Source organism: Branchiostoma lanceolatum, chromosome 7 (genome assembly GCF_035083965.1).
Source record: "Branchiostoma lanceolatum isolate klBraLanc5 chromosome 7, klBraLanc5.hap2, whole genome shotgun sequence".
Classification (NCBI taxonomy): domain Eukaryota; kingdom Metazoa; phylum Chordata; class Leptocardii; order Amphioxiformes; family Branchiostomatidae; genus Branchiostoma; species Branchiostoma lanceolatum.
In genome coordinates this window covers 2,163,470-2,179,568 of record NC_089728.1, presented here as the reverse complement: position 1 = coordinate 2,179,568, position 16,099 = coordinate 2,163,470, and the positions used below count along the sequence as shown (strand labels likewise).

Below are 16,099 nucleotides of genomic sequence, written 5' to 3'. Positions count from 1 at the left end.
TGAATTTCCGTGCAGTATCACCGCGGTACTGCGGTGCATTAGAGGGATAATAAGAACTCCTGTACCTGTACCTGAATTTCCGTGCAGTATCACCGCGGTACTGCGGTGCATTAGAGGGATAATAAGAACTCCTGTACCTGTACCTGAATTTCCGTGCAGTATCACCGCGGTACTGCGGTGCATTAGAGGGATATGAAGAACTGCCGTGTGCTTGTGCTGACCCGGGAAGGCAGCCATCCATCATGCGGCCAAGTTTTAGCCCTGTCGTCTCGCGGCCATATTCATAACGATCCGCACCAGAGGCGGGCAGCTAAGTGTGTTATCCCCACTCATTCTTACCTGCCCTTGGGATGTGAGCGATGCCTTTTTTAGTCAGGTCTCGGAATCAGCAACAAGCGGGCAAAAATATGGGCCTCGGTCATACATTAGTCATATCTGTCTGTTAAGCTAGAAAAACAAGAGGGACAAACAAAGTCTGTGCTGGAATCACCAACAAGCCGGCAAAAATATGGGCCTCGGTCATTCATTACTCAAATCTGTTTGTTAAGCTAGAAAAACAAGAGGGACAAACAAAGTCTGTGCTGGAACACAGAAAGACAGAAAGTTGTTCTTTTATACATCACTCCATGCCACGTGTCTCCAAATCAACAACAAGCCTATGTTATTTACCTGTTATTTACTCTCATGTGTCTCTTAAAGTTTTAAGAGGAAGAATACTGACTATAGAAACAATGTTTCTCTCAACCTTATCCCTGCTGCCTAACCCTGTAACCAACGCAAATTTGGTGCCAAATGAATACTACGCCAGGGAGAAAGTTAAGGTAGAAAAAAATACAGTATTGCCTGCCAGCAAAAATTTTGGACCTTTTTTTCTCTTATCTGTCAAACTGGAAAGAAATGCATCAAACAAAGTCATTGTCATTTTCCTTCCCTTTTTTGGATTAGGAAAGAATGAAATGGAACGCAAGAACAGGTAAAGTTGTTTGTCCATTTTTGACAGCCCAAAGTTAAGAGCATGACATGTAAATGGAGGTTATCATGGACATGTTGCCTTGTCCACTTCTCTTTGACTGTGAGGCATAACACTTGCAATATAAAGGTCAGCCACCAGGGGGCAGTGCAAAACATGTAAATCAGGGAGACCAGCATCCCATGCCTATATGTCCATGTACATGTTCCTTCAGAATCTTGCTACAGAAACAGTAAGGAAATATTGTGAGTTTCGTGAAAGTGATCTCATACCTGTTTATCTCAATAAAGAGCTATTTTCTTCAACTGGTCATGACAGAGAAGACAGACGCTACATGTATGTACAGTATATACAGGTGTATTGTACAGGGAAATTCCCCTAGCTCTTTTCAACAAGTTCAATGAACAGTGGATCACGGCCCAACGTTCCGTCCATAGGACTGCAACCCTTTCCAGTAGCGTGCATGTCGGGAGAGCGACACAGCCGGGGTAGTCAGGAGGAGGGAGCTGCTAGTCCCTTCCTAGGTGCAGTTACAGTTTGGAGTTTTCAGCAGCTAATCATCGGTTGATGTGTGGGTATTAGCACGACGTTTCCTGCCCCCACGCCAGCTTCGCGGGCTTACCGTGATAGGGATCTGAAATCCAGCGAGGGGGACTCGCTTAGCGTCCAATTGGTGTCAATTTCAGTCGGACTAGCCGTCCGGGAATCCCCCCTAATCCCGTGGGGAGATCACTTTCACTGTCGTAATCATGAAGCATCTACTTTCACTGGCGTTCCTTTCAAACCGGATCAGAACTCAGGAGTGAGCGCATGAGACAGGCCTTATCTCAGTACGAGTGAGTGTTCTCCCTAGAGCCAGACACTATACAAATGTAGGTACGCGTTTTACATGGTGCTGCCGGTATGGGTTCTCTGTTCACACCTGTCTCTTCGAACTACCAAAACTCAGTAGAGCACTGGACAGTTCCTATCTAAGGCTGATTGTTCTCTCTAGGTCCAAATACACAGGTACCGGTTTTACATGGTGTTACCGGTATGAGTTTCTCTGTTCAACGTCACGCATTGCTAGGCTGTCCCTACGAACTGGATGTAAACCAAAACTGAATACAACACAAGTTCTCTTTAGATCCAAGTAGTGGTTTATATATTAGTGTCCGTACATGTATTGTAGACTGAGGTGATCACTAGTAGTACAGGTTTGACTGTATATCAATGGCCAGGTGGTCCTTATGTAGAGGTGGTCACAGTACAGGTTTGACTGTATATCAATGGCCAGGCGGTCCTTATGTAGAAGTGGTCACTTGTACAGGTTTGACTATATCAATGATAATCAAATACCCTTTCGACATTCCATCCAGAGAAAAGGGTACAACCAAAGTTTGCCGAGCCACAAATAAAATCTTAACAACTTCGTTACGTGAAAAAGTAGAGAATATGTTGTCAAAAACATTTGGCAGCCTTGACATTAATGTGTAAACGTTTCGAAAAAAGCCAAAGCTGGTCGTTGATGAAATTGGCACAGAGTGCTGTCGCAGGTGTTGCCATGGCAACAGTGGCAAGGTGAGAAGGTTGATGGGTAATCTCTCACCCCCATAGACAGAACCCGACCACCTGATGACAGAGAATGAAATCGGTTCCCCTCGTTTTACATAATGCCATTTTCTCATAATCCTCGTCATTGCCTGGTTTTAGTCCATAGTGTGACAAAGGAGAACTTTTGCTTTGAGGATAATTTCAAGGCAGCGGATTTATTTCATGCAGGCTGACCACAAAGCTGACCACTTTACTGAAGAAAGAGGGAACATTTCACAACAGTTGTATGTGATATTTACATTATTGTATGCTTAATTGTACGTGTAGACATTCCTTTTTTTTCTTTCTCAAAACTTTTCTACAATTTGCAGGCGGGTATTTCGAGATCTGGTATATTTCATATCTACTGTATGTAAGGAGATATTTACAACATTCATGGTAGCAACAAAGATATTTGTGTTTGTTTGGGTATAAACAAATTTACGTTGTTTCCTGGAGACATTTGACAGATTATTAGCACACAGGACGTGTGACATTTTCGGGATTACTTTTTCACTTAGTTCTTTAGTCCATCCCATAAACTCAATATATACAGATACACAATATAAGTAATTTCCTGGAAACTTTTGACAGATTCTTAGCACACAGGACGTGCTTCTCAGTCTGACATTTTCCGGATTATTTTTTCGCTTAGTTCTTCAGTCCTTGCCGTTAACAACATTGACACACGAAACGGCTGGTTTTCCCGGGCCGATTTTGTAACTTTCTTCGTCTCTTTTATGAGGGCTTCCGCGATAGCTGGATTAGAGGCAGAGCACTCTTTCTAGGACCAACACTATCACATTTCGTCGACAAAGGCCGCACTGTCTTAAGTGGCTGCCCTGGCTGTAAAATCTAGATGGCAGCAATTAGGGTGAAATGCGCAGATTTTTGGCGAAGATAAGGCGTCAAAGTTGCAGTATTTGTGATGGATGTGAACCACGGTGTCGTTAAGCGCCGTTCTCTCGAGTTCGGTTACGTCCACTGCTTCTGTTGGAGAGGGAGATTAAAAGGTACGTTGGGGACGTTGAAGTGTTTTTTTCAGATATCTTGTGAAATTGTACACATCTGTAGCTTGTGGCTGTGTTCTATGTGTTTGAGCACATTTCAGGTTGGTTTGTGTAACATGATTATGCAGAGGTGTTGAACAAAGATGTCATTCCTTTGCACTTGTACTTGACTGACTTGCTCACTTTCGCCATGTGGTGACCGTCTCAGCTATGGGCTATGGTTACAAGCTGACACGACTTGGTTTTCTTGCTACCTCAAACAGGCATTTTTAGAACTATACCTGTGTGTGAACTTCTCTGTAAAGAATAAGATGTTCAGTCAAACCCATTGTCTAAGTAAGGACTTGATCTAAAATTTCAGCAGTGTTATTTGTCATCGTCGTAAGGTTTTTCCCTACTTATCCGTACTAAGTCCACTGTCCTTATACCAGTGTTATATACGAATGTCCATATCAACTTGAAATGTACTATCAAGCGTCTACATGACCCAGTATCATGTCCTGAATTCAGCCCCACTTGTAGATACGGCAGTGTCCCAGCCTGAATGTCGGACCGCATCTAATTCTGCATCTCAGACAGTCGCGCGGACCCGGGTCAGAGTCCCCTTGGATAGCAGAACATTTGGGTTGACGTGCGCTATCCGGGTTATACGTCTTGCGTGTAACGCGGTGTTGGACGGCCCGGCGACCCTGACCCATGTCCATTGACAGAGTGGTGCCCTACGCTCGAGATACCACGGGCTATGCCTGGCTGCGCACTCTCGTCTTCCCCCTTTAGCTATGCTACGATCGCATCAATCTCCCACCACTCTTTGTCGTATATAATTGTTCTTCTTTTCATGTAGGGACGCCACACTTGGCCTGCATACTGGTTTTATTGTTGTTTCTATAGATCATGGCTCTCATGATTGTTTGTTTCATTCAAGCTTGTGTCTTTGTAAGAGGACATCTTTTGGCATCAGTTATAGCTGGACAGTTGCACAATCATAATATGACCAGTGTCTTTGTTTATCGTTGGATGAATTGTCCCATTTTTCTTGATATTTTGTTCGAGGGATGCAGGACATAATTTTTCACATTACATTGTTTACTTTTTATAAATGTATGGATACTTTTTGCCCACTATCGTGGTTTCATTTTCGGTTTTCGTTCCACAACAGCTTGATGTTTTCTTGTTGCAGCAGGGACGAGGTGACAGTGTTCAGCCGCAAGAGTGTTAGCCACAGAAGATGTTGATAGGCTCGATGTTCCTTTTTGTACCTGTACAAGTGGGAAAATCAATTCCTGTGAGGCAGTAACTAGTATTGACATTCAATGATGATAATAGTTTAAATGTCTTATTTGAACAAAGGAACACTCACAAACATTGCCAGAAGTAATTAAAAGGGATCTGGCAAAGAAGCAAAAGATTCATTAAGGCTTAACATGTGAATACCCCAGTGGTGTCTCCTATGCACAAATGTACAGATTCTAGCATCATTCTAGTACCGGGGATGGGATGAAGATGTTAGATTTCGGCCATCAGTCCAAAGTTACGGAAGTACAGAATGAGTAGTGCCCGTTTTGATGTACATGTATTTACACAAATTCCCCTGGTCTGCATTTCACCTCCCCGAATGCCTCCTTTTTTTATTGTTATTGCGTTTCTATTGGAAGTCGTAAAATGCCAGAAATTTGAAAGAATTGGACAGAAGATGCGAACTGATGAATATTCGCGGCGGGCTTACGTTTCTGTCATTCGAAATAATTGAGAAAGAAGGACACGCTGCGAGATTTCTTACTACCGATTACGATTTCTTTACTTCATCATTGTGGCGGAGCTTTGGGAAGTTTGAAGGAAATGCATCACAATGTTTATCTGATATTTTGTGGACCCAATACGTCTTGACAAGCGTAGTTGTAATTAAGCCCACGGTAATGTACTACAAGTCCTCGTCACTAACTGCTATAAACGAGAAAAACGGCCCACCACCTCGGCGTCGTAAGTGACAAGTAATCAGACTCGACAATCAAGAACATTAATTAGTTGAAAAGTAACGATGAGGAATTACTAATAAAGGTAGGGAATGTAATCACGGCCCGCGAGGCATATCCCGTGCGAGTCAAGCTGTTAAGTGCGGAGGTTTGGGCATGTTCTCTCACGGAATGCTTCAATTTGGACAATTAGTGCCTAGACCATGCAGCTTCCAAATGACGTATGACTGATTTCTCCCGCTCTGATTACTTCGACGCTCCTTCAGAAAGTCCATTTCTATCTCTTATTCTGACGAGGCCTGTGGGAACGTAACTCAAATCACGTCACAAAACTTACAGGTATGACTTTGATGTGGAACGCTGCCTTTCCCGAGGTGTTTGTGCCTTGATGTTGGGACGACTCGTTTCCACAAGGTATGTGTGCCTGTCAGAAAGTTTGGTCTGTCATCTATGTCTTCATTTGAACCACACCGTCAGCAGTTTTAAGAAAAATTTACATCCGACTCTGGAAAACGGGGCACAATGAACGGAAAACCAGATAGTGAGAGTGTGTGTTTAAGCACGTAAGCAACGTCAGCTGGACCCAAAGGAGTCTTTACTGACATCCCAACCGTCTGTGAAGGTTTTGTGTCAACAAAGTCTTCAGTATTTGATTTTGAAACTTGAGAAAATGCGCTGTAAACGTTGATATATTCTTTAGAAACAGAATGACAGTGCAAGTGCAGTAGCCATTTTGAATCTGTTCACGGCCCAAAGTTGTTGCCAACCAATCATTACAAAGTCCAGAACCTTCGGTGACTATGGTTATGTTATATTTTTCAACACCTGTGTGTTGTTTATTATGTATGAAAGTCCCTTTGACAAACAAGGTGATCTGATGGATTGACATGGTCTTACCACTTCACAAGGAACTATCGGAGGTTTTATTTTCTCTTCTCTTTTTTTGTCACCTGTGTGGTTTGTTAGTTTGGAGAGCAGGGTGAGATGACAGATTGACAGTGCTGCGTATTTTGCCGCTTCACCAGGGGTTGCTGTCGTTCTTTTGTCGCTGCATGTACGACGGGACCCCTGACGGACCGGGTGACTTGAAGGAGTGACGTAGCGCTGCACGTTTCGCCGTTCGGGGAGTAGCACCTGTGGTCTCACAGGCGTTGTCCTCGGGCTTTGCGAAGTTTCTCGCCTCGCCGTGATGTATGTCTCCCTGTAGAAGTTCGCCGCCTCATCCTTGCTTTAATAAAGCGCATCCCCAGATTATGAACCGTGAAGGGAGCCTGTCATTTCCGTTTGCCCAGGTTTTCGCGACCCGGAATTTTAATGAGGGGAAAGATTTAGTGCCCGGCAGTGACTCGCGCTTCCCCCAGAGGTAAATTAGCGGGAAAATCGTGTCATTTGGAGATTCTATAACACACAGTTTGTCAGGAGCCACCATATATCATCATTTTGCACATATCATTCAGAGCTGGAGGTGCTAACATTGTGACCCAGGACGGTTCTAACGACGGCAGACAAATGACATGGGATGTCGACTGTAAGATTATGTGGGTCTCTTGGGCCATTGCTGGACTTAATTACACTGCCGGGCTGCCACATTCCATGCAGAGACTGCGCCGCGATGTGCTGAAGCCCACAAAATGTATAATTCCTTTCTGCAGATAGACCATTCGTCAACCAGAGGGTTAAGATAAATGACGCATTTTCTCGGCCCGAGTTTATCAAGCAGTGAAATTTGGTTCTTGCTTACGGCTAGATTCTCCCAAATAATTGCGCGCATTACTCTAAGGACCTGTTTGAAAGATGTCCTCCCCTCCTTGTTTGCTTCTGTGCATTTATTCGGCCATTGATGGATGCGCAGTAGAGATATCAGGGCCTGGGAACCAGGATTGGGGTAACCTCGCACAGTTTTAATAATTTCTAAACAGGCCTTGCTGATGAAAAAAATGAGGTGGGAGTAACGACGGTGCTATCTGCGGCGGCGCGGCGCCGGTTTGTCAGGCTTAAGGAGGCTGCGGTGTCTTTGCGTGCGGCGTGCCCGGCGGTTATACTCGGCAGATAGGCCCTGGCCTTGGGCGCGGGCAGGGCGATCGTGACGTCGGGAGAGAAATTCCAAGGAGTTTGATGAGTGGAAGTGGCACCGAAAAATCGCATTTGCAGGCGGCGGCGGCGTAACCCCGAGAGAGCAATGGTAGGCGGACAGCGGATGGAAGGCTGGTTGTAGCCGGGTTTTCGAGTGTGATTTAGATTGACGACAGTTTGGACTTTTTGTAGATCATGTTGTCGTGTGTGTGGACATTTCCCACTACTGACCTATCTGTGCTGTACATCAGGGCTTGTTGGAAAAGGCCTCAAACTTATCTTCCGTAGCGATATTGTGTGTTATGGACACTTATTCTTTATTCTTATCTCTCGTCATGAGGCGCTGTCAGATTTGCGACTTTGTGGGTGTTGTTTTTCCTGGAACAGACCAGCTATTGCATTGTCACCCTACAGTATTTTGCCTCCATGACAAGGCTGGTATTATGTTAAAAATAACGATATCTCCAAGTGATAGACTGAATTTCCTGCTATGTTGAGCCCATGTTTGCTGTGATAGTACTGTATCTGTTCTTGCTGTGTTGTAACATGCAATGTGAGAATACCTTTCTGTTACTAGTAGTTGAAACTGGATCAAGATGACATGTGCCTTCTCACGTGGTCATTTCCGGTGGCCCTATGTCATCAGGGTGGTCGGCTCCAGTTTGCAAACTTCTTGTGAGCTCTGAATACCTGCATATTCAGTACCTTACCGCACGTTTCAGGAACTGAATTGTGATATGAGTTTCTTACGTTTGCTTGCCTGACAACAGTAGATGAAACATTTCGTGCACGGTTGATTTCATGGAAAAGTCTTTACGAGGGACTCGCCTCCAATTATGTACCTCTCCCTATCAGGATATATGCGCGTGATGATTTAATCATGTCTTGGTTGAGCTAATCCGTTTCTCTCTTCCGTCCCCTCAAGTCTGAACATCCGTTGTTGCAAAACTGACATCATTAAATGTAGATATGGGGAGTGTAATCAGGTTGTGTGTTATCTCGTTTGTGGCCCTAACGATTCTTTTCAAGATGTCCCATCGCCCACACTGTTGCCGTCATCCCCTTCCGTTACGTCAAAACTTCGTTACGGCCGACCAATTACAGCGTTTCAGGATCCTGGCTGGGAAACGAAAAATGATCTGGGATGACTTCTTGACATTTCTGCGCAATCCTGCTGCCAAGTCCTTCTGTTAGACTCGGGAGATTGCGTTAACGACTTATTCCTGCAAACACACCTGTGCTGACTGTGATGTCAGGAAGAGTTATGATCACGTAGAAGACTTTTTCTTCGTAATTAATTCATTTGGCCTACATATGTGCAGCAAACTTGCCATGTCCACATATGTGTGTGGTACTGGCTTCGATTGACGTGCACTTACTAGTTTCCATAACTGTTTTCATTGTGGGTATCTGATATATGTGATTCTAATTCACTTCAACCAAATGTATTTTGAATCAGCTTCTTTTCATGCATCGCCTTGCAATGTTTTGTACATACATGCCTTCCCACTGGTTCATTCTTTTCAGTTGACAGTTCACCCTTTCTTTTATAACTGTTTCAAGGTCTCTACCACTCGAAGAGTTCATAAACAACCACCAAAGTACATGCAACAGTCAGTAACCAGCTGTTCTGTCTTGTTCCTGATTGCAGGAGATCTGTTGAAGGCGTCGACCCCGGATGTGCAGGGAACGGCGTTCGCTCTGCCCTCCCCGTCACCCGGCCACGGACAACAGCTGCTGTACCCGTGCCCCTACTGTAACTACACCACCGCAGACCAGGCACACATGAAGATGCACATTATCTCTCAGCACAGGTAGGAAAACTTTCTGTCAAAGTCAAGGTTAGGAGCAAAGCTAAAGATGTCAAACTTGGGCCAGTCTTGCTAGGAAGCTCTTAAGTTACACATGAAGATGCACATCTTCTCATAGCACAGGTAAAAAAACTTTCTGTCAAAGTCAAGTGTTGAACTTCGGCCAGTCTTGTTAGGAAGCCTTTAAATTGCCCGAGGAGATGCAAGGCGTACATCATCTCACAGCACAGGTAGGAAAACATCGTGTCTGTCTCAGCCTTTATTTACTCGTAACAACTTGTCCAAGGAAATCCTACTGTCAAAGTCGAGGTGAAGGAGAACAAAGTGAGTCTTTCTAGGAAGCTTGTTAATCACCCATGAAGACTTGCATCACAGATAGGCAAACACCCTGTCCAAAATAGTCAGCCCTTAAGCAAGGAAACCACGTTGTCAAACAAAAAACTAATGGAAGCGCTGTTTCACTTGATCTGGTCTTTCGAAGATCTGGGCTCTTAAGTCTCAACTCTTGTGAATACCAAAGTCGAGGTTTAGGAAAGTAAAGTTAAAGTCTTTAGCTTGGGCTTTATGTCAGTTTGCATACACATTTGTATTGGCAGAGCAGGTGGGTGATTTTGTGTACCTGCTTTGACATGTTTAAAGAAAATCCATTAGTTAAAACCATATGTTTTGTGCGTCTTTGAACAAGATTTTGTCTGTAAGTCAGTTATGGATTTCAAAATGTTTATCGGCTTTTCGAAGGCGATACATTGCCCTTCGAAATTTGACTAACTGTATGGTCATATGTAGGTTTAGAATTAGAGAGTAAGTTTTTAAGTTTTAAAGAGTAACATCTATTTACATAATTCCTCCAGGTTACATGATTCCGCCACACAAAGATTTTGTCTGTAAGTCTGTTATGGATTTCAATTGTTTGTAGACTTTTAGTAGTTGATACATTGCCCTTCGAAATATGGCTATTTTCATATGTAGGTTTGAGGGTAAATGTTTAAGTGAATAAAAACTTTTTTACACAACTATTCAGCCAACGTTTCAGTGACCATCTGTCACCTTCCTCAGAGCAATTCTGACTGGTTCACATTGCACTACAGCACAGGTGTCGCTGCTTATAGATGTATTCCCAAACGCAAAGTATTTACGTATATACACTGTTACACCTGTGCTGCAGTGCAATGTGAACCAGTCAGAATTGCCCCGAGGTAGTTGACAGATGGTCACTGAAACATTGGTTAAATAAATCACTTGGTTCTATACATAGTCTTTTTATTCAGTGACTTACCAACCTGATGAAACTATTCACGGAGTAAATGTTTAAGAGTTGTAAAGAGTAAATTTCCTTCCGAAAATAATTTCATCAGGTTGGTAGAAAATAGGATATGGGAAATTCTTTATACACAACCAGGTATTGATCTCACCTGCTGACGTTTCGGTGTCTGTCAGACACCTTCATCAGAGCTTCTGACTGGAGTACTGCTTCTCACCGCTTTAAGTAGCCGATGTAGGTGGCGCTTTTGCGGTGAGAACACTGTCCCAAATATGGCTAAGTTTGTACCCCCCCTCGTCTCCGTTCATCACCGGTGTTGTCTTCCTTATCTTTATAGTAAATTTCCTTCTGTTTCCCCCCCAGCGTCCAGCCGCTGGTGCGCTGCCCCCTCTGCCAGGACGCCTGCAACGACAAGTACCACCTGGAGCTGCACCTGACGAGGCTGCACAACGTCACGCCCGACTGCCTGCAGCGCCTGCTCATGAGCGTGAGCGAGGCAGACCTCATCATCCCCATGCCCTCCTACCCGGCAACAACCTCCACCGACGCGCCGCCCCCGACCAACGGGAGACAGGCCATGGACCGCGCCGTCATGTCCGCCCTCGAAGAGGCCAACCGCGGCGAAGCGAAGTCGTCGTCTTCGAAGGATGGCGATCGCGACGAAGCGGCCTCGGGTGACAAGGGGAAGGACTCGGAAGACAGCAACGACGCCGACCTCCTCCAGTGCCACAAGTGTCAGCAGGTCTTCACCAACTTCGAGAACCTCTGCCAGCACCAGAAGGAGACCGGACATGCGCCCGAGACGTCTGAGGACGGGCAGAGCTTCCTCTGCTGGAAGAAGGGCTGCAACCAGTACTTCAAGTCCTCCGCTGCGGTCCAGTCACATTTCCGAGAGATCCACGCGAAGAGACAGCAGGTTTGTTCGTTTGTTTAGGAAATACATTAGTAACATCCGTCATAGTTATTACAGAGACTTGCCTCAGAAATTTACAGGGCAAATACAAACATATACCTTACTCGATCATAAATGAAATTACAACTAATTACAGATACATATAAGATAGATAAAAATAACAGTTGATAAAATAAAGTCACAACTTGTTGGTAGTAATCGTATACGACTGTCAGTATACTCACCAGGGTGTGTGTGACCTTATGTGGCTTCTGAGACGAAACCTGAGGCGCACAACTAATCAACTGAAATTGCAACAAATCGATCTTAACATCGATGAAACGACGACTAAACAAAATTCCGACTGATTGCAGGTGCCGGTGTCGGACCGCCACGTGTACAAGTACCGCTGTAACCAGTGCTCGCTGGCCTTCAAGACCATGGAGAAGCTTCAGACCCACTCGCAGTACCACATGATCCGGGCGGCCACCAAATGCTCGGTGTGCGACCGCAGCTTCCGAACCATCTCCTCCCTCCACAAGCACATGGAGACCAGCCACTTCGACTCCACCGAGGCGGCCAAGCAGGTCGGGGCCCGCGCCAACGGAGACATGTCCTACTGGAACATGTTCGGAGACGCCCTCCTGCCCTTGGGTGGAGACCCCCAGGGAGCCTTCCATCTCTCCTCGGAGACGGCCACCTCACCAAGCTCCCTGATGACCAAGCAGGATGAGGAGTCTCAGGACTCGGAGCTCGGAGACAAGAAGGGGCGGGCCGAGGTCGACTTCGGCCTGCTCTCGAAGGACGGAGCGGACAGCAAGAGCACGACGTCTGAAGACGACACGGGCGCGCTTGACCCCAGCAAACCGCTGACCTGCGACCACTGTCACGTGACGTGCGCATCTCAGGGCGAGCTTGCCGCGCACTACAAGTCGGCCGAGCATCGGAAGAGCGGAGGGCCCATGTACCCCATGGACAAGTACCTGGACCCCAACCGCCCCTACAAGTGTGATGTGTGCAAGGTAAGGCCGGAAGTAGGATATCATAGACTTTGTTAGTTAAAATCCTCCCACACCATCTCCGTTTCATAGCCCTGGGCCACACTGTGGTGCAATCACTGTAGCAGGGGGCTATTCAACTGGCAGTGAAGTGTGTTTAACTTCCATACTGTTTCACAAGTATGTACCATTTTTATAAAGTCTTTGGTATGACTCAATGCGCCTCTTGTCCAGAGGTGTCCTACCTGGGGCTTGAACCCCAGTCCTTCTGGTCAAAGTAATTTGAACCAGATGTGGTGAGAGGCAGAAGGCGCAGACCACTTGACCACAGGGACACCCCTGATAGACTTTGTAACACCATATTTTTCTAGGCTACTTTGCCACTTTACATTCGTCAAATCTCATTTAGGAATAGTACAGTTTCTTTTTATTTCACGGAGTTATGAGATGTTCGATTCCTGACTGTTATTGTGATTTCAGGAGTCCTTCACGCAGAAGAACATCCTCCTTGTGCACTACAACTCCGTCTCGCACCTGCACAAGCTGAAGCGCACCATGCAGGAGACAGGGGGCGCCGATCAGAGCAACGGAGACAAGAAACCCTTCAAATGCAACATCTGTAACGTACGTACATTGCTTCTAAGACCCAACTTTATACATTTTTTTTTAAGGTAAAGTATGTTTGCTAAATCTTTAACCGTGTATGGTTTGGGGTATGGAACTTCTTTTACACAACTAGACAGTGGAGACAAGAAACCCTTCAAGTACAACATCTGTAACGTAAGTACTCCATACAAACGTCTTGCAAACGGTCAGACGTTTCAGACAGCATCCACTGTCTTTCTTCAGTGACTGAACCAAAACTGAATGGATATGTCAATGATGTAAATGAAGACAATCTAAGGTGAATAATAGTCACTGGAATAGACTTGAAAGATGTACGAAGTTCTCCAAATCAGTGGCCAATTAATTCTTCACAGCTGCCAAGCTGCCTACCTTCCTCAAGCAAAACTGACTGGCTCCGCATGTGTTGCTAGATGGCTGTTTAAAGTAACATTTGCCAAATTTTGAACCCAATACTTAAGCCTAGAGACTCCTAAACTGATCCACTCACTCACATGTGACCCCAGTTCTCCCGGAGCAGAAGCATTGGTTGAAAATAAGTTCTGAAGGAAAGACAGTCTATGTTAAGCCTTGGGTGTGGCGCCTACCAACACTGATGTGCTCTTGTGCTGATTGTGTTCTTTCATGTAGAGGTAGACCGAAGTGGAATTGTATCTGGCTTAAGCACGCTGTTCATCATGTCAATACCTGACTGCGCAGTTTCTTCTATGCCAGGTAGTTACAACTAAATCAGTTTGTAAGAGATTGAGATATGGGTAGAGATATAGATGTAACTGCATTGTCAAATCAAGGCCATACAGGGCTCTAAATTCATCTTTAGGGAATAGGTGTGCAAGAGGTGTGCATGTAATCTAAACATTAGGTGCACAGAAAATCTGAATGAACCCAAATTCTGTAGCTGACTTCAAACTTCTGAACAGGAAGGGTAAAATTTTCTCATTTTTCTTATTCTTGGCTATTGTATGTTGCCCTACACCAGATATCTACGTACACCAGTGCACCCACAATACAAAACTAGCTGCACAGCTCAAATTTCGGGTGCACACCCAGTGATTCGAGCCCTGTTAAGTGAAATGGTCCGTGACTAAAACATTAGAAGTTGCCATCCTTCAGTATGACGAGATAACCACACTTTTCCCAGGGTTGCTAGGGTTGCAGTGTATTCTCCTCTGCTTTTTCTGTATTTTGCTGGGACATTATTCTTTAGAACGCTAGGTCTTCTAACTTCTCCTCTTTGGAAATAATTACCTTTTGTGTCCACTGCTCTCCAAAGTACTGTAAAAGGGTAAATGTTTGCAGTTGTTTCATGTTTGCATTTTTACCTTCACCGAAAACTAGAAACCACCGCGAAAATATTTGTTTTGTCTTGAGCCTGACTGCCCCATTATTTCAACCATGAACTTAAAGCCACCTTGAACAGTCCATTTTCTCACAACTGCGAAAATGAATGCCTGTGAACATCTATCCTTGTACCGTATTACTGGGATAAGTACTGTGCGAGATCATTGCTGACACAGTTTCGTGCAGGAAAGCAATGTGGGGCAACCGTATGCATGAGACTAGATGTTGCTGCTGTCTCATTTACATGTAGGATTGTGTTTGGGTGTAGTTGATCTGGAAAAGAAAGACTTGCGTGCTCTCCGGCCACGCAAATGTTGGTTTTTCCAACGCGAAATGTATCCTGCGGGATTATAATGACTTCAATTGAATGCAGCGTTCGTGTCTCTCTCTTGCTCTGATCCTGTCATTTGGCGAGTTTCAAAGGCCGGTAATCAGCAAGCCTTATTAGTGAGGTTGGTTTCCATTTGCTTTGAAGCATCATCTCATTAACAAATGACTCCTTCCTTTGTGGCGAGTTCCATGAGCCAAGTTGATTAGTGCTGATTAGGACAGCATTTTTATTCATATCAGTCGGAACAGGAGGAAAAAGAAGAGTAACAAGAAAAACTTAACGTTGCTATCCCTGCAAGGAGACAAAGCCCCACAAAAATGCTGCTAATTGTGTTAAATCTGATTGTTATTCAGCAATAATGAAAATATCTTATGAGGCTATTTCACAAAAGGAGAGAATGCGTTTGTTATTTTTCCTTTCAGGACATATGTAGGTAGACTCTCAGTGTGCCGTTGTTAAGGTAAAACACTCTGGCATAGATGACTGGTTAGTCCACCTCACCTATCTCATAGTATGGACAGTACATCACCGATGGTCTGGCAACATTTTCTCTGTCTTTCTCTCTGTTTTCCCCTTTTCTCTGCCAGCCTTTAAACTGTTTCTAGTAGAATTGGTTGGGAATGATCGAAGTGGCATGTGGTCCAGTGGTTAGCAACCCTGGTGTTGAGTTTGAATCTCATCTTTTTTGCTGACCCAACTTGTGCTGCCTCATGAAAGTGTGGTAGTCTCTAGGATATGACATTAATCAGTGGCCCACTAGTACTGTTTACTGTATTTTCAAAGCACAGCAGTGAAAATAGCACTGGAATATTGTTATTACGACCAGAGGAAGATGAGCTTCATCGGTAGGTGAAGCTATATGAAGGCATTCGTTTTGAACAATTGTCGTATCTCATTTACATTTTTGTTTGTCCCCGCCCTCAGGTTGCGTACAGCCAAGGCTCGACCCTGGACATCCACATGCGCTCAGTCCTGCACCAGACGCGGGCGGCGCGCCTGGAGGCCATGGCCGGCTCTGGGAAGGGTGGGGGGACGACCCCCACCCCCACGCAGGGTTCCCCCCAGCCCCCCAGCTCCGAGCCGACCACCACCGAGCAGAAACTGGCGGACAAGCTGAAGGAGAAGCAGGAACAGCAGCAACAACAGCAGCAGGCACAGCGCATCGCTGACATCCTGCAGCAACAGCAACAGGTAAATAACTTTCCCTTCATGTAAACAACAACAGGTAAACAACAGCAGCAGG

General features: G+C 45.1%; 1 protein-coding gene across 4 annotated transcripts in view; it reads left to right on the top strand.

Moving 5' to 3' along the window:
• The window catches only part of LOC136438529 (zinc finger homeobox protein 3-like), a 126,131-nt gene that overhangs the window by 94,502 nt on the left and 15,530 nt on the right, over positions 1-16,099 (top strand). For all 4 annotated transcript variants that reach the window (XM_066433342.1, XM_066433339.1, XM_066433341.1 and 1 more), the window contains exons 9-13: positions 9,250-9,412; positions 11,034-11,586; positions 11,937-12,584; positions 13,041-13,184; positions 15,781-16,047. In XM_066433342.1, coding sequence (XP_066289439.1) covers positions 9,250-9,412; positions 11,034-11,586; positions 11,937-12,584; positions 13,041-13,184; positions 15,781-16,047 — 1,775 coding nt within the window. The remainder of the gene's footprint in view (positions 1-9,249; positions 9,413-11,033; positions 11,587-11,936; positions 12,585-13,040; positions 13,185-15,780; positions 16,048-16,099) is intronic.